The 23,165-nt window shown below is 47.3% G+C and overlaps 1 protein-coding gene and 1 pseudogene across 1 annotated transcript; both read left to right on the top strand.

Moving 5' to 3' along the window:
* The first annotated feature begins 742 nt into the window (after positions 1 to 742).
* Positions 743 to 22,608, top strand: GFRA3 (GDNF family receptor alpha 3). Its single transcript, XM_054488827.2, has 8 exons — positions 743 to 1,033; positions 10,845 to 11,132; positions 15,712 to 15,804; positions 17,389 to 17,701; positions 20,816 to 20,919; positions 21,081 to 21,215; positions 21,606 to 21,694; positions 21,924 to 22,608. Exons 1-8 carry the CDS (start codon positions 853 to 855, stop codon positions 22,011 to 22,013), a joined length of 1,293 nt encoding a protein of 430 aa, XP_054344802.1. The 5' UTR covers positions 743 to 852; the 3' UTR covers positions 22,014 to 22,608.
* On the top strand, positions 7,633 to 8,418 carry LOC129037033 (ubiquitin-ribosomal protein eS31 fusion protein-like; annotated as a pseudogene).
* Positions 22,609 to 23,165: the final 557 nt, after the last annotated feature.

Raw genomic sequence — 23,165 nt, 5'->3', positions numbered from 1 at the left:
TGGGATCTTGTGGGAATCAGGCCCAGGCCCAATAAATACCCTTATGCTTATGGGTAGACGTCCTGTGTTCTGGGCACAGATGTGTTTCTACCTAGTTGTTTAATCCTGATAGAATAGCTTGCTCTCTGAAACTCTCATCACGTGAAAAGGATGGGCTCCTAAATGGTCTCTCCAGGCACCTTCCTCAGTGAGCTTTAGTCCAAGGAAATCTCTGCTATTTAGTGGAGAGTTTAATCTTCCATCTTCCCTCATGACACCATCGGGGCTGAATTTTGGAATCTAATGCCCCAGGTCTGCTCCCCCAGCAAAGCCATTCCACCTGTCTGCAACCCATCTTTGCAGAATCTTGAGCTTAATAACCACCCAGTCTTACCCTAGAAGACACTTAGGAGGGGAAAAAAACGAGATCATAGATGTGCAAATTCTAAGAAAAACAAATACTAGAAATGCAAGTGTCCTTGTGTTGGCTTGTTCAAGTTTTGTTACAAAATCTCTTTTGTGGTGGTGTCTGTTCTTTGATGTGTGGGTGAGTGGGATCCGGAAAGTGAGAAAGGGTGCTTTTCTTGGAGAAATACTTGGTTCTCCTAGATGGCGAGTTTCCAGCGGCAGCTTCCACAATGTCTTGCTAGGCGAAGTTGTCAGACAGCAGGTGGGCCGCCTCGGGAAGAGCAACCTCTTCCGCGCCAAGCCCGGCGGCTCCCGGGGCGCCGGCCCTCCCTCGCCCCCACCCCCGCCGTCCCTCGGTCCGGCGCTGGAGGCGCGTGGTGCGGACGCGCGCTTCGGAGTTGGAGGGCGGCGCCCAGGACCCTGGTGGGAGAGTGTGTGCGTCGCGCGGGAGGGCGGGAGGCGGGGATGGGAGGTGCCGGTCGAGGGAGCCCCGCTCGCAGAGCTCCAGGGGAGGAGCGAGGGGAGCGCGGAGCCCGACTCCCACAGCTCGCCATGGTGCGCCCCCTGAGCCCGCGACCGCTGCCGCCTGTAGTCCTGATGTTGCTGCTGCTGCTGCTGCCGCCGTCGCCGCTGCCTCTCGCAGCCGGTGAGTGTCGGAGCGCGCACCGGCCGGGGGTACAGTGGGAGGGGGAGGTGAGGTGTAGGCGAGGCCCGGGGCACCTGTCCGGAGAGGGCGCAGCAGCCTCCCGGTGCATCCGAGCCGAGCCAGGGGAACTGGAACAGGAAGCCCAGGGTGCCTGCAAGAGGCTGCGGTCACACCTAACAGTGTACGAACTGAGGTAGACTGAGTGCCAGCAATGGCCTGGCCACCCCAGCATCTCCTCGCCCCGTTTTCCCCCCTCTTCCCTCTTTTGAGGTAGGTCTACACAGTCACAGGACAACCCACAGCCAGGTCACTACCAAGACCGCGTCTCTAAGAGGCGGGGAGAATCAGATCAGAAACAGAGTGTCATTTGCTCCACGTGGGCTTTAACTCTTCCATCTGCTTTAAGGACTGAGGAAGAAACTAGATACAGGTGAAGAAAAAGAAGTTTGTTAGAACTGACTTGTTTCATGACCTTCTGTAATTGCAGGCCTTGCAAGCCGTCTAGCACAGTGGCTTGCCTGTTGGATAAAAAATAATCCACAATAGATGTTTTGTAGATGTAGTTCAAGGCCTGGTTTTAGAACCAGGCCACTCCGCCAAGGAAGAACAGCCTGGGATCCGAGATCCCTGGAAGGCCCATGGCCTTCGTGAGTGGTATGGGTGTGTGGAATCTTACTATGCGGCTCCTGCCCAGAGACTGAATGGAGGGACTCCTGAGACAGAGAGACCACCACACTGCCCTGAGACCTCAGTCCACAAGGCAGTGCTGTAGAAATGCTGCCTTGAGACAAATATAGAAGGAAGGAGGAAAAACCCTGGTCTGTCCACCTGCCAACATCAGTAAGTCAGGGCAGCAAGACATCACCAGTCTGATTTGACTGCCCAGGAAATTTCACTAATCCTAAAGGTTATGGCTGCATGTCAGGATCAGGGGAAAACATTAAACACCTTTCTCATTAAATGGTTTAATGAAGCAGTGATGGTGACAGATCTATTTTCCACAGTAATGCTTGACAGCAATGACTTCTGGTTAAGTGGCCTCATTGAAAATCCATAAAACAGTCATCTAGGAGGTGCCATGTAGAGCCAAGTGCTCTTCAAGAGCACAGACCAACAGAGGGCTTTGGGGGTGGAAAATATCACTGCTCAGGGCCTGCTAAAGCCAAGCATATAGGAGACCTCCGATTCATAGGGAAGTGGTGTCAATGTACTGAAAATCATTCTGAAGTGAATAGGAGGCTGGAGACCTGGGTTCTAGCCTTGACTCGGTCTTGACTTGCTACATCCCCTGGTGTACATTACTTTTCTTTGTTCATCCAACTATAAAATGGGTACCTGGGTTGTGGGCCTCATTGATGAGAAACAAATGAGGATCTTGTGCCCTGAGGCATAGCCTGATCTGACCCATTCTGTAGCTACTCATTCTCTGATGAGCCAAAAAGCAGAAAATGAAGTTACAAAACCAGGTTGCTAACAAATCAATATGAAATAGACATGGCAGTGGCTGCATAAATGAGGAGGTGGGGCAAGTAATAGCGGTATGGACTATAACAAGCTGGAAAAGGCATGACTTGTCAAAAGGGGGCAGTCATTACTCAACTCCACCCGTTACATGTGGGTCCAAGTGTTTCCATTTTTCAAGACAAATTGGAAATTAATAGTTTTATTTGAAATCTGATTTTTTTTGAGACAGGGTATCAATCTGTCACCCAGGCTGGAGTTCAGTGGTGTGATTCCAGTTCACTGCAGCCTCAACCTCCCATACTCAAGTAATCCTTCTGCCTTAGCCTCCCCAGTAGCTGGGACTGTAGTAGTGTGCCACCACACCTGGTTAATTTTTGTATTTTTCGTAGAGACGGATTTTTGCCATCTCTGATGCCCAGGCTGATCTTGAATCCTGGGGTCAAACAGTCTGCCCACCTTGGCCTCCCAAAGTGCTGGAATTATAGGTATGCGTCACCACACCCGGCCTAAAATCTGATTTTTAAATGTTGGCCACTAATTACAACTTTAAGAAAATACTGGCTGGGTGCAGTGGCTCACGCCTGTAATCCCAGCACTTTGGGAGGCTGAGACGGGCAGATCACGAGGTCAGGAGATTGAGACCATCCTGGCTAACACGGTAAATACCCGTCTCTACTAAAAAATAGAAAAAATTAGCCAGGTGTGGTGGTGGACGCCTGTAGTCCCAACTACCTGGGAGGCTGAGGCAGGAGAATGGGGTGAACCCGGGAGGTGGAGCTTGCAGTGAGCCGAGATCGCGCCACTGCACTCCAGCCTGGGTGACAGAGTGAGACTCCGTCTCAAAAAAAAAAAAAAAAAAGAAAATACTGTGAACGTGCAAAAACAAACAAACAAACAACGACAACAACAAAAAACCAAACCACACACACACACACACACACAAAAACAGAAAAAGAAAATACTGACGGGCATGGTGGCTCACACGTATAATCCCAGCATTTTGGGAGGCCAAGGGAGGTGGATTGCTTGAGCTCAGGAGTTCGAGACCAGCCCGGGCAACATGGTGAAAACCCATCTCTACAAAAGATACAAAAATTAGCTGGGCGTGGTAGTGCATGCATGCAGTCCCAGCTACTTGGGAGGCTGAGGTGGGAGAATTCACCTGAGCCTGGGAGGTCGAGACTGTAGGCTGCAGTGAGTGGCGATTGTACCACTGCACTCCAGTGAGTGCAGTGAGTGGCGATTGTACACTGCAGTCTGGGTGACAGAGATTAAAAGAAAGAAGAAAAGAGGAAAGGAGAAAGGAGGAAGAAAAAGAAAGGAACAGAACTATGCTGACTAAAAAAAACACATTTGTACACTGGATCAAATTATGACCTTTGCCCTGGATCAAGTCCTGTGTTTCACAATCCAGGAAACACAGGTTCTACCTTGTTGAGATGAAATTTAACGTGGCCCCCAAGTTCTTTGTTGAGATGAATGCCCCTAAATCCATCACTGCTCAAACTTGATAAAGTGTCAACTAAGAAATTGTTTTCTTTTCAAAATGTTTACAACTCAATAGTTAGTACAGTTAAATATTTATGGCCGGGCACAGTGGCTCATGCCTGTAATCCCAGCACTTTGTTGAGGCCAAGGCGGGCAGATCACCTGAGGTTGGGAGTTCGAGACTAGCCTGACGAACATGGAGAAATCCCATCTCTACTAAAAAAAAACAAAATTAGCCGGGCATGGTGGGGCATACCTGTAATACCAGCTAGTTGGGAGGCTGAGGCAGGAGAATTGCTTGACCCTGGGAGGCGGAGGTTGCAGTGAGCCGAGATCGCGCCACTGCACTCCAACCTGGGTAACAAGAGCAAAACTCCATCTCAAAAAGAAAAAAATTATTTTTAGTCCAGTTACAGCAATAGGACTTGAATCTGCTACTTTTCTTTGTGTACTTACCACTTATTCAGTACCTACCAGAAGTAACATCGTAAACTTGTAGAAATTCCTCAATCTTTTTAAATCCATGTTCCCCTTTTGGTAAATATATAAAATCTCATACCTTCCTTAAATACTTTTTGAAATCTCAAAAGCTTTTTTTTTCATCTTGTACATGTAAAATTATCAAATATGCTTTTTGGAAATACATATTTCCTAGAGAAATTCTGACATAGTTTTTCTTTTCCATAGGTTATTGGGGTACATACAGGTGGTAAGTTTGGTTACATGAGTAAGTTCTTTAGTGCTGATTTATGAGATTTTGGTGTACCCATCACCTGAGAAGTATACACTGCACCCTATTTGTAGTCTTTTATCCCTTCCCCCGCTCCCACACTTCCCCCCAAGTCCCCAAGTCCATTGTATCATTCTTATGCCTTTGTATCCTCATAGCTTAGCTCCCACATATCAGTGAGAATATACGATGTTTGCTTTTCCATTCCTGAGTTACTTCACTTAGAATAATAGTCTCCAATTTCATCTAGGTTGCTGCAAATGCTGTTAATTCATTCCTTTTTTTTTTTTTTTTTTTGAGATGGAGTCTGGCTCTGTCGCCCGGGCTGGAGTGCAGTGGCATGATCTCGGCTCACTGCAAGCTCCACCTTCCGGGTTCGCGCCATTCTCCTGCCTCAGCCTCCAAGTAGCTGGGACTACACACGCCCGCCAGCACGCCCGGTTAATTTTTTTTTTTTTTTTTTTTGTATTTTTAGTGGAGACGGGGTTTCACCGTATTAGCTGGGATGGTCTCAATCTCCTGACCTCGTGATCCGACTGTCTCAGCCTCCCAAAGTGCTGGGATTACAGGCGTGAGCCACCATGCCTGGCCAATTCATTCCTTTTTATGGCTGAGTAGTATTCTATTCTATCACAATTTCTGTATCCACTCATTGATTGATGGGCATTTGGGTTGGTTCCATGATTCTGCAATTGCAAATTGTGCTGCTATAAACATGAGTGTGCAAGTATCTTTTTGGTATAATGACTTCTTTTCCTCTGGGTAGACACTCAGTAGTGGGATTTGCTGGATCAAATGATAGTTCTACTTTTTTTTTTTTTTTTTTTTTTTTTTTGAGATGGAGTCTTGCTGTGTCACCAGGATGGAGTGCAATGGCATGATCTCGGCTCACTGCAACCTCCGCCTCCCAGGTTCAAGCGATTCTCCTGCCTCAGCCTCCTGAGTAGCTGGGACTATAGGCACACGCCACCACGCCCAGCTAATTTTTTGTATTTGTAGTAGAGATGGGGTTTCACCATGTTGGCCAGGATAGTCTCAATCTCTTGACCTCATGATCTGCCTACCTCGGCTTCCCAAAGTGCTGGGATTACAGGTGTGAGCCACTGCGTCTGGCTTTTTTTTTTTTCCCCCAGAGTTTCGCTCTTGTCCCCCAGGCTTCAGTGCAGTGGCTTGATCTCGGCTCACTGCAACCTCCGCCTCCCAGGTTCAAGTGATTCTCCTGCCTCAGCCTCTCGAGTAGCTGGGATAACAGGTGCCCACCACCACACCTGGCTAATTTTTGTATTTTTAGTAGAGACGGGATTTTGCAGTGTTGGCCAGGCTGGTCTCAAACTCCTGACCTCAGGTGATCTGCCCACCTCAGCCTCCCAAAGTGCTGGGATTACAGGGGTGAGCCACCATGCCCAGCCTACTTTTAGCTCTTTAAGGCTTTAAGGAATCTCCAGACTGTTTTCCTCAGTGGCTGTACTAGTTTACATTCCCACCAGCAGTGTAGAAGTGTTCCCTGATCACCGCATCCATGCCAACATCTACTGTTTTTTGATTTTTTGATTATGGCCATTCTTGAAGGAGTAAGGTGGTATCACATTGTGGTTTTGATTTGCATTTTACTGATCATGAGTGATGCTGAGAAATTTTTCATATGTTGGCTATTTGTAGATCTTCTTTTGAGAATTGTCTATTCATGTCCTTGGCCCACTTTTTGATGGGATTGTTTGTTTTTTTCTTTTTCTTTTTTTTTTTTGAGATGGAGTGTTGCTCTGTCACCCAGGCTGGAGTGCAGTGGCATGATCTTGGCTCACTGCAAGCTCCGCCTCCCGGGTTCACACCATTCTCCTGCCTCAGCCTCCCGAGTAGCTGGGACTATAGGCACTCACCACCATCCTGAGTAGCTGGGACTGCAGGCGCTCGCCACCACACCTGGCTAATTTTCTGTATTTTTAATAGAGATGAGGTTTCATCGTGTTAGTCAGGATGGTCTCAATCTCCTGACCTTGTGATCTGCCCACCTCGGCCTCCCAAAGTGCTGCAATTATGGGCATGAGCCACTGCGCCCAGCCAATTGTTTGTTTTTTTCTGGCTGATTTGTTTGAGTTTGTTGTAGATTCTGAATATTAGTCCTTTGTCAGATGTATAGATTGTGAAAATTTTCTCCCACTCTGTGCGTTGTCTGTTTACTCTGCTGACTGTTCCTTTTGCTGTGCAAAAGCTCTTTAGTTTAATTAAGTACCAGCTATTTATCTTTTTTTTTTTTTTTTTGCATTTGCTTTTGGGTTCTTGGTCATGAAATCCTTGCCTAAGTCAAGGTCTAGAAGGATTTTTTCAATGTTATCTTCTATACTTTTTATAGTTTCAGTTCTTAGATTTAAGTTCTTCTTTTTTTTTTTTTTCAGATGGAGTCTCACCCTGTTGCCCAGGCTGGAGTGCAGTGGCACGATCTCTGCTCACTGCAATCTCTGCCTCCTGGGTTCAAGTGATTCTCCTGCCTCAGCCTCCTGAGTAGCTGGGATTACAGGCGCCCGCCACCACACCCAGCTAATTTTTGTATTTTTAGTAGAGACAGGGTTTCACCATGCTGATCAGGCTGGTCTCGAACTCCTGACCTTAGGTAATCCACCCGCCTTGGCCTCCCAAAGTGCTGAGATTACAGGCGTGGTGGCCAGATTTAAGTTCTTAATCCATGTTGAGTTGATTTTTGTATAAGGTGAGAGATAAGGACCCAGTTTCATTCTCCTACATGTGGCTGGCCAATTACCCCAGCACTGTTTGTTGAAAAGGCTGTTCTTTCCCCACTTTATGTTTTTGTTTGCTTTGTTGCCAAGATCAGTTGGCTGTACTGGGGCAAAACTAATCTCTGATGTTAGAGACAAAGATACTGCCTTTTCGATCCACCATCTGCAGTGGAGCCACCACCAAAATGCAGATTTTCATAACAACCTTTATGGAGAAAGCCATCACTCTTGAGGTTGAACCTTGGATACAAGGAAATGTAAAACCCAAGATCCAGGATAAGGAAGGAATTCCTCCTGACCAGTAAAGACTGATCTTTGCTGGCAAGCAACTGGAAGACGGATGTGCTTTGTCTGACTACAACATTCAAAAGGCGTCCACCCTTCTTGTGTTGAGACTTCGTGGTGGTCCTAAGAAAAGGAAGAAGTCTTACACTACTCCCAAAAAGAATAGGCCAGGCACTGTGGCTCATGCCTGTAATCCCAGCACTTTGGGAGGCCAAGGCGGATGGATCGCTTGAGGCCAGGAGTTCGAGACCAGCCTGGCCAACATGGTGAAACCACCTCTCTACTAAAATTACAAAACCCAGCTCGGTGTGGTGGCACATGCCTGTAATCCCAGCTACTTGGGTGGCTGAGGCAGGTCAATCACTTGAACCCAGGAGGCGGAGATTGCAGAGGGCTGAGGTCATGCCGCTGCACTCCAACCTGGGCAACAGAGCAAGACCTGGTCTCAAAAAAAAAAAAAAAAAAAAAAAGGAAAAAAAAAGCATAAAAGAAAGAAGGTGAAGCTGGCTGTCCTAAAATACCATAAGGCGGATGAGAATAGCAAAAATAGTCACCTTCGTCAGGAGTGCCCTTCAGATGAATGTGGTGCTGGAGTGTTTATGGCCAGCCACTCTGACAGACATTATTGTGGCAAACATCTGACCTATTGCTTCAACAAACCAGAAGACAAGTAACAGAAATGAAGACAGGCGCAGTGGCTCACACTTGTAATCCTAGCACTTTGGAAGGCCAAGGTGGGTGGATCACTTGAGGTTAGGAGTTCAAGACCAGCCTGGGCAACATGGTGAAACCCTTTCTCTACTAAAAATACAAAAATTAGCTGGGCATTGTGGCGGGTGCCTGTAGTCTCAGCTACTCGGGAGGCTGAGGCAGGAGAATCGCTTGAGCCCAGGAGGCAGAGGTTGCAAGGTTGCAGTGAGCTGAGATTGTATCATTGCACTCCAGCCTGACTCTGTCTCAAAAAAAAAAAAAAAAAAAAAAAAAAAGAAAAGGAAAGAAAAAAAAAAGAAATGAAGATACTGGTTTATTTGGGAGCACAGTGACTGGAAGAGGGCTTCAGGGTTACTGATAATGTTCTATTCCTTTATCTGGATTCTGGCTACACAAGTATATTCAATTTGTGAAATTCATTGAGCTATACATTTTTGATTCATGTACTTTTCTGTGTTACACCTCAACAAAAAGTTTATTACCAAGGAAGATGTACAAATGGCTAACAAGCACATAAAAATATGCTCAACATCCTTAGTCATTAGGGAAATGCAAATGAAAACCTCAGTGAGATACCACTTCATGCTCACAAGGATGGTTATAATCTTTTTTAATGGAAAATAACAAGAGTTGGCAGTATGTATAGAAACTAGACTCCTCGTACATTGCTGATGGGAATGTAAAATGGTGCAGCTGCTGTGCAAAACAATTTGGCGGTTCCTCAAAAAGTTAAACATAGAATTACCGTATGACCCAGCAATTCCACCCCTAGGTATGTATCCCAAAGAACAAAAAACAGGTGTTCAAACAAATACTTGTACATGAAATGTTCATCAAAGCGCTATTCACAATAACCAAAAGGTGGAAGCAACCCAAATGTCCATTAACTGAAGAATGGATAAACAAAATGTAGCATATCGATATAATGAAATGTTAGTCATCCATAAAGAACAATGAGGTACTGGCTGGGTGTGGTGGCTCATGCCTGTAATCCCAGCACTTTGGGAGGCCAAGGCAGGCAGATCATCTGAGATCAGAAGTTCAAGACAAGTGTGGCCAATGTGATGAAAACCCATCTCTACTAAAAATACAAAAATTAGCCAGGTGTGGTGGCGTGTGCCTGTAGTCCCAACTACTCAGGAGGTTGAGGTAGGAGGATAGCTTGAACCCAGGAGGTCAAGCCTGCAGTGAGCTGTGATCGCGCCACTGCACTCCAGCCTGGGAGATAGAGCAAGACCCTATCTAAAAAAGAAAAAGGAGAAGAAGCAGAAGAGAAGGAGAAGGAAGAAAGAAGAGGGAAGAAGGAGAAGAGTTGATGGTGTTTGATCTAAGGAAGTCGTGACACACATGGAGAAAAGTGGGCAGATTCCGGATGTGTTATGGAGTTGACAGAACTTGTTGGATTGAACACAGGCTGTGAAAGGAAGAGATGAATTAAGGTGCAGTGGTTCACGCCTGTAATCCCAGCACTTTGGGAGGCTAAGGTGGGCGGATTACCGGAGGTCAGGAGTTTGAGACCAGCCTGACAAACATGGAGAAACCCCGTCTCTTCTAAAAATATAAAATTAGCTGGGCGTGGGATGGCACATGCCTGTAATCCCAGCTACTTTGGAGGCTGAGGCAGGAGAATCGCTTGAACCCGGGAGGCGGAGGTCACGTTGAGCCAAGATCATGCCATTGCACTCCAACCTGGGCAACAAGAGCAAAACTCTGTCTCAAAAAAAAAAAAAAAAAAAAAGTTCTCCTAGATTTTTATCTTTGAACAGCTAGGGAGATGATGATGTTCTATTACCCCATGTTGAGCACCCTAAATCCTAGGATGCAGGGGCTTCCTTCCAGGCTGTGGAGGAATCTTGGTATTTCTGAGTAAGAGACAGGGTCAGATTACCCTTTCTTTCCTTCTGGAATTAGCTCTCTACCCCAACCCCAGCCAGTTCCACCTTCAGGTATTTTTAAATGATTTTTAATGGGAGACTCAAAGTTATTGCTGACTCCCATTTAGCACTCCCTTGTCCATTCTCAACTCTCTGGTTCTGATACTAGCCCTGCCCTGCCCATGGCATGGCTCTGCCTGGGGCCCCCTTCCTCTGTGCCTGTCAGGGTCATCAGGCTCGCCTTCAAACAACTATCCCGTTCGCCTCCCTGAAGGCTGAGCAGCCTCTCTGCAAACCCCTATTTCTTGTTGGGCCTGGTCTGTTCTGTCCAGACTGTGGCAGCTGCAGACTATCCAGTCCTGCTGGGCTTCTCTGTCTCTCCACACTTATTCTTAAAGGCCTTTTGTGCTACCCTAAGACTTTCACAAAGTTTCGTCAGGAATATCCCTCTCCCAGCCTCATGACTTGGTATTCCCAGACAGCTATTCTAATCTTATGTGAGCCTCACCTGGTATCTCCCTTTACAGGAGACCCCCATCCCACAGAAAGCCGACTCATGAACAGCTGTCTCCAGGCCAGGAGGAAGTGCCAGGCTGATCCCACTTGCAGTGCTGCCTACCACCACCTGGATTCCTGCACCTCTAGCGTAAGCACCCCACTGCCCTCAGAGGAGCCTTCAGTCCCTGCCGACTGCCTAGAGGCAGCACAGCAACTCAGGAACAGCTCTCTGATAGGCTGCATGTGCCACCGGCGCATGAAGAACCAGGTTGCCTGCTTGGACATCTATTGGACCGTTCACCGTGCCCGCAGCCTTGGTGAGGCTCCCATTATAGAGTAGACTAAGCTGGGGAAGCTGGCTCTTGGGGGTTGTTTTTTAATCCTGCAGGATATGGGCCACATGGTAGATTCTGATGAGGAGGATAATGAAGCTCTGCATTTGACATCAGGAAAGGTGGAGGGATAATGCTGGGATCTCCTTGGGGCCCCATAACACTGCCCTCTCTTCTCCCTACTTCCCCCTTTCTTACCTGGCAACATGTCAGTTCCCACTTAGCAGAGCTGTGAACCAGGCTGAGGCCCAACCTGCGGAGTTTCTGGAACAGAGGGTATGGACAGGAGATGGGAGAAAAAAGTCTTAACCCATAAATAGGCTCCAAATACCAAGTTCAGAGAGATGGGGAGGTAACATCTTGGTCCAGCCTTTAACAGAAAGAATACGCATTAACCAGCCAGGAGATGTAAGAGAGAGAAGGCACAGAAAGAGCCAAAGGGGAGCTGCCTGTCACTCTTTCCATAGGCCCCTTATTAGTCAGCTTTTACTGGGACTCTGTTGCTGTAACAAAACAGTGACTTGCAAAACAAAGGTTTAATTCTTGCTCATGTTCTGTATTGGCTCTTTCATGGGTCTTCTTCATTCTGTGATCCAGGCTCAAGGTGCAGCCTCTGTCTGGGATGTTCCCTTCTCGTGGCAGAAGGAAATGAGCATTGGCAGAACCACATGATGATTTTTAAAGTTTCTGCTCAGATCTTATATACACTACGTCTGCTTACATTTCATTGAGAGAGCAAGTCACATGGCCAAGCCTGACATCACTGGATTGAGAATTATACTTCCCCCACAGGTAGATACCAAAAATCACATGGCAATAAGTGAGGATATATAATCTTACAGGGAAGGCAAAGAATGATTGGAAACAATAATACAATCTACCATTGTCAAAGTATTCATTTCTCTCCCTTCTGCAAGTAAAATACACCCACCTATTTTCTATGGAAGATGCCCTAAAAGCTCTGTTCAAACATGACATCAAGCCGGGCGCGGTGGCTCACAAGCACACCTGTAATCCCAGCACTTTGGGAGGCCAAGGCAGGCGGATCACTTGAGTTCAGGAGTTCAAGACCAGCCTGGCCAACATGGTGAAACCTCATCTCTACTAAAAATACAAAAAATTAGCTGGGCTTGGTGGTGGGTGCCTGTAAACCCAGGCTACTTGGGAAGCTGAGGCAGGAGAATCACTTGAACCTAGGAACCAGAGGTTGCAGTGAGTCGAGATTGCGCCACTGCACTCTAGCCTGGGCGACAGAGTGAGACTCTGTCTCGAAAAAACAAGCAAACAAACAAACAAACATGACATCAGGCTTCAAGTCTAGGATCTCATGATAGTTTCCAAATTGGGTCTGGATGTGGCTCCTCTTAATCTAAAAACTTACGAACTAAAAAGACAAGTCATCTGCTTCCTATACGTACTCAGCATACAATAACGGAACAGGGTCAGGATAACCACAACAAACATTCTCAGAAAGGGGAGGAATGGGCATCTAGGTGTGGTGGCTCACACCGTAACTTCAGCACCTTGGGAGGCCAAGGCGGAGTATCCCTAAAGCCCAGGAGTTCAAGACCAGCCTGGACAACATAGCGAGCTCCCATCACTACAAAAAAATAAATAAATTAGCTGAGTGTGGTGGTGCACACCTGTGGTCCCAGCTACTCGGGAGGCTGAAGTGGGAGTATAGCTTGAGTCCAAGAGGTTGAGGCTGCAGTAAGCCATGATCACACCACTGCGCTCCAGCCTGGGTGACAGAGCAAGACCCTGTCTCAGATAAATAAATGAATGAATGAACGAATGGGAGACACACAGCAGACATTGATTCATAGCAATTCTGAAATCCTGCTAGACAAATGTAAGGGTCCTCTTCCCTGGGAATAGGGATTGTTCTTTAATAAGGCCCTGTTTTTACTCTACGGGAGTAGTTGCCCTATCCATTGTTTTCCAGAGCTCTTGGCCCAGCCCTCTGGAAAGGTCCTTCCTCTTTCAGTTTTCTCTTTGGCCACATTTGAAAAGGGTATTAGGGACTACAATCTCCCTGAGGACTGAGCCGCATTCTCAGCCTGCATCCTGCCTGAGAAATGTTGGGGCATTTTAAGTCTCAAATAGTCATAGTCTCTTTTAATCTACGCTGGTAGCTCTTTGTAGTACAACTCTCTGAAAACATAATTGCTGTTTATATCTTTGATTTCTATCATCTCTTGTGCCTGTGGCCTTTCCCACAATTCAAGACATGCCTCTTTTTCTACACCTAATTAGAAGCACCTAGCCTTTATCAGGCTTCTGTGAAAGAGCCACTACTTTAGTCTTTTTTCCCTGAGTACATTTGTCCAACTGGCAGGACTTATTGGGTACCATCTTAATCAACTGAGAGATATCCACAAACAGTATGATAGCCACATACCTCATTTGGTCTTTTCCCCAAGGCTGAGTTGTAATCAACCTTATCACTCAAAGCATTTTTTTTTAAGTTTTATCTTTTACCTTATGAATACGAGAAACAGTGGCATTTCTTCTTCTTCTTCTTTTTTTTTTTTTTTTTTTTTGAGACAGAGTCTTGCTCTGTTGCCCTGGCTGGAGTGCAGTGGCGTGATCTCGGCTCACTGCAAACTTTGCCTCCCGAGTTCAAGCGATTCTCCTACCTCAGCCTCCTGAGTAGCTGGGATTACAGGCGCCTGCCACCATGCCCAGCTAATTTTTGTATTTTTAGTAGAGATGGGGTTTCACCATGTTGGTCAGGCTGGTCTCGAACTCCTGAACTCGTGATCTGCCCGCCTCAGCTTCCCGAAATGCTGGGATTACAGGCGTGAGCCACTGCGCCCAGCACAGTTGCATTTCTTAATCCTGCAAGTCCTGAAATTTCTAGATTATCTTTTCCTCCACATTTGGGAACTGGCCAATTCTTTTCTGAACGTATATCTTGTAGTACCTTGCCAAATGCAGCCAATAGCAATCAAGACATACTAGTAAACTTCTGCTTCTCAGCTTCCCCTAACAGTACAAACTCATTCAGCATATAATCTTCCCAGTTATCACACGCAACAATTTTACCAGATGCTTTGCCACTGCATAATGAAGACGGCCATCTTTCCAGCCCCCAGTAACAGCTTCCTTACCACCCACTGCCCAGTACCAAAGCCAATGACATACATTATATTATTTTATTACTGTAGCACTCCACTTCTAGGTACCAATTGCATTTTATTTTTGCTGTTTTTTTAGTCGGAGTCTCACTTGTCACCCAGGCTGGAGTGCAGTGGCACAATCATAGCTCACTGCAGCCTCAACCTCCTGAGCTCAAGTGATCCTCCCACCTCAGCCTTCTGAGTAGCTGGGACTACATGTGTGTGCCACCGGACCCAGCTAATTTTAAAATTTTTTGTAGAGATGAAGTCCTGCTGTGTTCCCCAGGCTGGTCTCGAGCTCCTGGGCTCAAGGAATATTCCCGCCTCAGCCTCCCAGTTGCATTTTTTTTTTTTTTTAGATGGAGACTCACTCTGTCGCCTAGGCTGGAGTGCAGTGGCGTGGTCTTGGCTCACTGCAGCCACTGCCTCCTGGGTTCAAGTGATTCTCCCACCTCAGCCTCCCAGGTAGCTGGGATTACAGGCATGGGCCACCACGCTCAACTAATTTTTGTATTTTTAGTAGAGATGGGGTTTCACCACATTGGCCAGGCTGGTCTTGAACTCCTGACCTCAGGTGATCCACCCGCCTAGGCCTCCCAAAGTGCTAGGATTACAGGTGTGAGCCACCGCGCCCAGCACTCCATTGCATTTTTAGTAAGAATTTGCTAGGTTATGCTATTGTAACAACCAATTCCCAAATCTCTGGCTTTCAACAACAAAAATGTATTTCTTGCTCATGTTACACATCTGCTGGAGGCTTCTATGAGTTGGCCTTGTCTCTGTTCTACTTGTCTTCTTCACTGGAAGATCCAGGCTGGTAGAGGAGAAAGAGTAGCAGCAGAACCATGTGAGGATTCTTAAGTCTGCTCAGATGTGATTTACATCACTTCAGCTCACAATCCACTGGCCAAAGCAAGTCACGTGGCCAATCTTGCCATCAGTGGGGTGAGGAAGTTACATGGCAACAGGTGGGGAAGTATAATCCTCCCAAGGGGTGGGGAACAAATAATTGGAAACAATAATACAGTTTACCACACTCCTTGTTCCCTGTTTTCTACTCCTCATCCTAATCACTTCTCTTTCCAAACTTCCTCAGAGGCTTCTCCCTGAATCCTCTTGCCTCCCTACACTGTGTGCTGAGCACCATCGCATAAGTGTGATGGTGCTCAGCATATTTATTTATCTCACTTATAGCGTGGTGCTCAGCACAGTGTGCTTAACAAATGGTAGCTCTTATTATTCTTCCAGCTTATTGGTGGAGCCCAGCCTATACCTTATGGCCCTGCATTTTTCTCATCTTTGCACAGCTTGCAGCTGGTTAGGTAGAGGCTGTGCTTTTCCTTTTCTCCACAGGGCTTTGAGGTCTGAGCCAGCAACTTCAGCCCCTCCAGCCTACCCCAACCTGGTCCTCAGCATTCTGGTGCTCCCCACCTTGTCTCTAGGTAACTATGAGCTGAATGTCTCCCCCTATGAAGACACAGTGACCAGCAAACCCTGGAAAATGAATCTCAGCAAACTCAACATGCTCAAACCAGGTGTGGAGGGCAACTAGGCTTGGGAACCAGAGGCTGGGGCTGGATCCTGGAGGAAGGGTGGCTGGGGAGGGGCACAAGTTGGGGGGCTTATAAGGGGAATGTTTCTAGCCTACCAGGTGACTAAGGAAGACTGTATCAGGCTGGAAGTGTGAGCTCTGGGGCATGATCTGGTCTCACAGGGGTCTCCAAAGGACAGCAGTTATTAGGGAGGCATTTGAAGAGGGCCCATTAGGGCTCCCTGTTTCCACAAGGCAGGCCCCTGCAAAGGGCGTGGTGGGAGTGGCAGCAGCCCCAGGAAAAATTGTGCTGAAATGCAGTATTTACTTGCATTCAAGGCAGCTGGGAAAGTAGCCTTTTTGTCCCTGAAGACTAGGAAATTGCTTGTTTTCAACCATTCTAATGGGATGGGCGAGGTATTGGGCAGGAAAAGAGAGTGTGACTCTGCATGGGGTGACTCGGTGGGGAGCCATCAGTCTGGCAAGGACTGTGATGCATGTTTTTCAGGAAAGTGAGGCTATGAGTTAATTGAGGAAAAACATACACACATGCACTCTCTTTTTGAGAAAGATGTGAGCTTTAGAATTAGAATTTTGAGAAAAAGGCATAGAGTTTCATGCATGAAAAACTCTTAGTGACAAGATCAGCAAATAACCTGTTGCAATTACTTGATTGCTGTGGCTGCTGGAATATTCTGTTAATAGAAATATCACCATAATTTCCCAAGATTCAGAGTATGGGGAACAGAGTATACATGAATCAATTGATGAAAGATGGGCAGGTGACATTAAAATGGAACAGGATAGGTGCAGACAAAGCCAAAACCAAACCAGAAACCTAAAATAGAATTTGGCTGCATCTGTTTTGGACAGTTCTGAAAGTGCTTTAGAATGTTGCAGGTACTCTAGGTTATGATTTCTACCATCAGATCTCACAGCATAGCATTGAGGAAAGAGGTATGGTTATTTGAGCTTTCTGGTTGCCTGAATTCTAGATAAATGGGTGTTTGATACATATAGATGATGATAGTGATTATTCTTATTATTTTACCTAGTCAAGATGAGGAGTTGTGCCTGGCGCGGCGGTTCATGCCTGTAATCCCAGCACTTTGGGAGGCCGAGATGGGCGGATTACCTGAGGTCGGGAGTTCAAGACCAGCCTGGCTAACATGATGAAACCCCATTTCTACTAAAAATACAAAAAATTAGCCGGGCATAGTGGTGCGTGCCTGTAATCCCAGCTACTCGGGAGGCTGAGGCAGGAGAATTGCTTGAACCCAGGAAGCGGAGGTTGCAGTGAGCCAAGATCACGCCATTGCACTCCGGCTTGGGCAACAAGAGCAAAACTCCGTCTCAAAAAAAAAAAAAAAAAGAGGAGTAGGATAGGGAAGGCTTCAGAACAGCAGGTAGATTTTGTGGGGAGAGGGGAAGCCCTGGATTAGGAGTGGGTTTATTCAGGACAGGCCTTCTTTTCCTACTATATCCACTACCTTCTTGTCAAATCAGGGGTTTTGCGGGGTTCCTGTGGAGCCTGGGCTGCAGGCGTGCAGAGGGCCTAGCCGACTGACTCCATGCCCTTTCCCCCCAGACTCAGACCTCTGCCTCAAGTTTGCCATGCTGTGTACTCTCAATGACAAGTGTGACCGGCTGCGCAAGGCCTACGGGGAGGCGTGCTCTGGGCCCCACTGCCAGCGCCACGTCTGCCTCAGGCAGCTGCTCACTTTCTTCGAGAAGGCCGCCGAGCCCCACGCGCAGGGCCTGCTACTGTGCCCATGCGCCCCCAACGACCGGGGCTGCGGGGAGCGCCGGCGCAACACCATCGCCCCCAGCTGCGCGCTGCCGCCTGTGGCCCCCAACTGCCTGGAGCTGCGGCGCCTCTGCTTCTCCGACCCGCTTTGCAGGTGTGTAGTTTGGGAGGACAGGGTGGGCAGGGATGTGGCACACGCCACTCCTTCGTGGCCATGTTTGTGTGCTGAGCAGGGTCTGACCCTCCCAGGGAACCGTGGACCCACTAGCTGCTTCACGAAGAAGCTACCTTGGATATTTTGTGAAAGTATTTTCTCAAAAAGGATATATATTTTTTTCTTTGCTATAAAACCTCAGGAAATATAAAAATGTATTTTAAAAAATCATTCAAAATTCTATCACCTGAAGATAATCTATCATACTTTGAGAAGCATTTCCTTCCAGTCATTTTCTGTCCAGATAACAAAGTAAACATTCTGAGAATATATTTGTGTCTTACTTTTTTTCTCTTACGGCACATATTTCATGAGCATTTTTCCGTGGAGGTGGTGTGGAGTAGTGGTAAGACAGGATCTGAAGTCAGACGGGTTTGAATTTAAATCCTGGGTCTCTGCAATCTTGAGCACATCACTTAACCTAAAAATTCCATCACTAAACCTAAGTTTCCGTTTAGTCCCCTGTAAAAACTGGGATAATAATGCAGACCTCATGGGATTCTGGTGAGAGTTAAATTACATAATTTATATAGAGTGGTGTAGAGTACCGGTGAAGAGTAAGTGCTCAATAAATGGTAGTGCTTATTTTTTCACTTACTGTCCTTTAAGAACTTTTTTCTTTTTTTCTTTTTTTTCTTTCTTTTCTTTTTTTTTTTTTTTTGAGACAGAGTCCTCCTCTGTCACCCAGGCTGGAGTGCAGTGACACGACCTCAGCTCACTGCAACCTCTGTCTCCCAGGTTCAAGCGATTCTCCGGCCTCAGCCTCTCGAGTAGCTAGGACTACAGGCTTGTGCCACCATGCCCAGCTAACTTTTGTATTTTTAGTAGGGATGGGGTTTCACTATGTTGGCCAGGCTGGTCTTGAACTCCTGACCCTGTGATTCGCCTGCCTCGGCCTCCCAAAGTGCTAGGATTACAGGTGTGAGCCACCATGCCCAGCCAACAATTTGATTTTTAAATGCCTGCTTTATATTCCATGTATGGATGCCCTACACTTTATTTAACCATTCCTCTATTGCTAGATATTTAGGTTGATTTTTTTTTTTAAGACGGAGTCAGTGCAGTGGTGCGATCTTGGCTCACTGCAGCCTCCACCTCCTGGGTTCAAGGGATACTCCCCCTCAGCCTCCCAAGTAGCTGGGATTACAGGTGCCCGCCACCATGCCCAGCTAATTTTTTTTGTATTTTCAGTAGAGATGGGTTTCGCTGTTTTGGCCAGGCTAGTCTTGAACTCCTGGCCTCAGTTGATCTGCCCGCCTTGGCCTCCTAAAGTAGTGGTATTACAGGTGTGATCCACCGTGCCCAGCCAGGTTGCTTTTTTTTTCTTCTTCTTTTTTTTTTTTTTTTTTTTGAGACAGAGTCTTGCTCTGTCACCCAGGCTGGAGGGCAGTGTTGTGATCTCGGCTCACTGCAACCTCCAGCTCCTGGGTTCAAGCAATTCTCCTGCCTCAGCCTCCTGAGTAGCCTGGGACTATAAGTGCATACCACAGTGCCCAGCTAATTTTTGTATTTTTAGTCGAGATGGGGTTTTGCCATGTTGGTCAGGCCAGTGTTGAACTCCTGAGCTCAAGTGATCAGCCCACTTCAGCCTCCCAAAATGGTGGGATTATAGGCATGAGACACCATGCTTGCCCAACTCTTACTCTTTAATCTTTGTGCACTAATGTAATTATTACTTAGGATGTGCTGCTACTAGTACCATTGCCAGATCAAAGGACATGGGAAATTTGTAAGGTATTTGATAGATTTGATAAATATTCTCTTCAAGAAATTTGAAATTCTGATCTGCCTTCCTGTGTCTTCTTAGGACAAAACACTCACAGAATTGAAGCTATCATTCATTCAAGTGACATTTGTTGACAATAACCTTGGTTTGCAACTTGGTTCTCCTATTTAGTTCTTTGTAACCTTGGGCAAGTTACTTAACCTCTGAGACTACCACTTTCCTCATTGGTAAACTATCTTATAGTCAGGGCTCTTAATAATCATAATACTAACATTTACTGAATAACTAAATACTTACTATGGGCTAGATACTGTTTTAAGTACTTAACATGTATTAACTCATCTAAACCTCACAAGAACCCCAATAAGGTAAATCGATGCTTCTCTCCTTCCTTCCTTCCTTCCTCTCTCTCTCTTTCTCTCCTTCCTTCCTTCCTCTCCTCTTCTCTTTCTTTTCTTTCTTTCTTTCTTTTTCTTTCTTTCTTTCCTTCTTTTTCTTTCTTTCTTTTTCTTTCTTTCTTTCTCTCTCTGTCTCTCTTTCTCTTTCTTTCTTTCTGAGATGGGGTCTTGCTATGTTGCTCAGGGTGGTCTCCAACTCCTGAGCTCAACTGATTCTCCCACCTCAGCCTCCCAAGTAGCTGGGATTACAGGCGTGAGCCGCTATGCCTGGCTTATGCATTCTCTTATTTCATCCTCACAAAAATCCATGAGGTAGTGCTGCTGTCATCTCTATTTTATAGTTGAGGAAACTGAGGTTAAAGAAGCTATCCAAGATCTCATAAGTAGGGATCGTGGAGCCCAAACTCAGAGTGAAATGCTGTGGCTTCCAAGGTATGGTACATTTAACTGTGACAGGGGCACACTTCACAGAGGAAGAGGCTCTGGGCCAGGCTCTGAAGGCAGAGGAGGATTTGGCATGACAATGGGCATGCCAAGCTAAGGGGGCATGCGGGAGAAGGCTGCAGGCCAGACCCTCAGGAGTGACTCTTGAAATTTTTCTGGCCGAGTGCAGTGGCTCATACCTGTAATCCCAGCACTTTGAGAGGCCGAGGCAGGTGGATCACCTGAGGTCAGGAGTTTGAGACCAGCCTGGCCGACATGGTGAAACCCCATCTCTACTAAAAATATAAAATTAGCCAGGTGTGGTGGCACATGCCTGTAGTCCCCACTACTCAGGAGGCTGAGGCAGGAGAATTGCTTGAACCTGGGAGGCAGAGGTTGCAGTGAGCCAAGATTGAGCCACTGCACTCCAGGCTGGGCAAGAGAGAGCGAGACATCATCTCAAAAAAAAAAAAAAAAAAAGGAAAAAAGAAATTTTGCTTCTTACAGATCACGCCTGGTGGATTTCCAGACCCACTGCCATCCCATGGACATCCTAGGAACTTGTGCAACAGAGCAGTCCAGATGTCTACGAGCATACCTGGGGCTGATTGGTGAGGCTGGGGGCATGTGTAGGGAACCCCATGTTGGCTAGGCCTGAGGGTCAGAATGCTCTGGAGATAAAGGATGTGATCCTGACATGGGTGGAAGAAGGTGGGAGCTAAAGTCAGGGTTAGCCTAGGCCCTGACTACCCTTTCCCTCTTCACTCCACAGGGACTGCCATGACCCCCAACTTTGTCAGCAATGTCAACACCAGTGTTGCCTTAAGCTGCACTTGCCGAGGCAGTGGCAACCTGCAGGAGGAGTGTGAACAGCTGGAAGGGTTCTTCTCCCACAACCCCTGCCTCAGTGAGTGTGCTGTACTTGCTCCCAGCCCCTGGGGCTGAGTCACCTGGACTCAAGGGAAGGAAAAGGGTCAACTCTGTGGCCCAGGCTGGTTCCATCCATCTCCACCAGACAGAGCATTTCCTAGCATAGGCTTTCATTGCCACAGCCCAGGCCTTTCTTCTGTCTCCCACTCCCTGAGAAACCTCCCATGCTACCTGTTCAACCTGTCTGGAACCCAGGGACATCTCCAGCTCAAGAAACAAGCAGAATGAGAGAGTATCCCACTTCCACCTCCCACCCACTTGCTCCCCTATAGCCCAGGGTCCCTGTGGCATTCCCTTTCCTTCCTTGGGAGCCTGAGAAATCTCCTGCCCCCATAACCTTCCAATGAGCCTTCTCTCCTCTCTTCAGCGGAGGCCATTGCTGCTAAGATGCGTTTTCACAGCCACCTCTTCTCCCAGGACTGGCCACACCCTACCTTTGCTGTGACGGCACACCAGGTAGGGCCCCCTCTGTTACACCCCTCAGACCTTTACTGGGCCGGCTGGGGAAAACCCAAACTAGGCAGACAAAGGGATAGAGGCGAGGGGCTGACCTCCTCATTGCCATGAATACTAGAGACCTCTAATGGGTACCTCAGGGGAAGGGGAATACTTCTTGACTGAGGCTGAGGTAGTGAAGGGGCTGAAAAAAATCCCCTGAGCTAACTCCATTCCATTTCTTCCACAGAATGAAAACCCTGCTGTGAGGCCACAGCCCTGGGTACCCTCTCTTTTCTCCTGCACGCTTCCCTTGATTCTGCTCCTGAGCCTATGGTAGCTGGACTTCCCCAGGGCCCTCTTCCCCTCCACCACACCCAGCTGGACTTGCAGCCCACAAGGGGTGAGGAAAGGACAGCAGCAGGAAGGAGGTGCAGCGCGCAGATGAGGGCACAGGAGAAGCTAAGGGTTATGACCTCCAGATCCTTATTGATCCAGTCCTCATTCCCTCCACCCCGTCTCCACTTCTGATTCATGCTGCCCCTCCTTGGTGACCACAATTTAGCCATATCGTCTGGTGGTGACCAGCTCCACCAAGCCCCTTTCTGAGCCCTTCCTCTTGACTACCAGTATCACCAGAATCTAATAAGTTAGCCATTCTCTATTGCATTGCAGATTAGGGTTAGGGTAGGCAGGACTGGGTGTTCTGAGGCAGCCTAGAAAGTCATTCTCCTTTGTGAAGAAGGCTCCTGCCCCCTTGTCTCCTCCTCTGAATGGAGGATGGAAACCTACTGCCTGCACTGCCCTGTCCCCGGATCCTGCAGAACATCTGGGCATCAGGAGCTGGAGCCTGTGGGCCTTGCTTTATTCCTATTATTGTCCTAAAGTCCCTCTGGGCTCTTGGATCATGATTAAACCTTTGACTTAAGACTTTGCTCTTTTTCCATTTTCTCAAATTTTGAATATCTGTAGAACTAGGGTGTTATAGATGAAAGAACACAGGCCAGGTGATGAGACACAGCAACCCTACCACCAACTGCTATATGACTTCAGGTATGTCTCCTAGCCTCTTTGTGTTCTTGACATGGAGTTGGAAGAAAAAATAGCTTATATGAGGCTGTGGACCCGGGATCTGTCCCAGCTCCAGCCATTTCTCAGATACTGCCTGGGATCTGCCACAGCAGCTGAGATGGGGATCCTTAGTCAACCACACCATTTATTGAGCACCTGCTTGGGTTATTGGCCTGCTCCAGATCATAATGGGGGCCAGAGGAAAAGAGAGAGTGGTTCTTTTTTTTTGACTCGGAGTCTCTGTCTGTCGCCCAGTCTGGAGTGCAGTGGCACGATCTTGGCTCACGGCAACCTCCACCTCCCAGGTTCAAGCAATTCTGCTGCCCCAGCCTCCCAAGCAGCTGGGACTACAGGCATGTGTCACCATGCCCAGCAAATTTTTGTATTTTTATTAGAGACGGGTTTCACCATATTGGCCAGG

Source organism: Pongo pygmaeus, chromosome 4 (assembly GCF_028885625.2).
Source record: "Pongo pygmaeus isolate AG05252 chromosome 4, NHGRI_mPonPyg2-v2.0_pri, whole genome shotgun sequence".
NCBI classification, from domain to species: Eukaryota; Metazoa; Chordata; class Mammalia; order Primates; family Hominidae; genus Pongo; species Pongo pygmaeus.
Note: the sequence above shows the minus strand (reverse complement) of the source record. Positions and strands in the feature narration are given on the sequence as shown.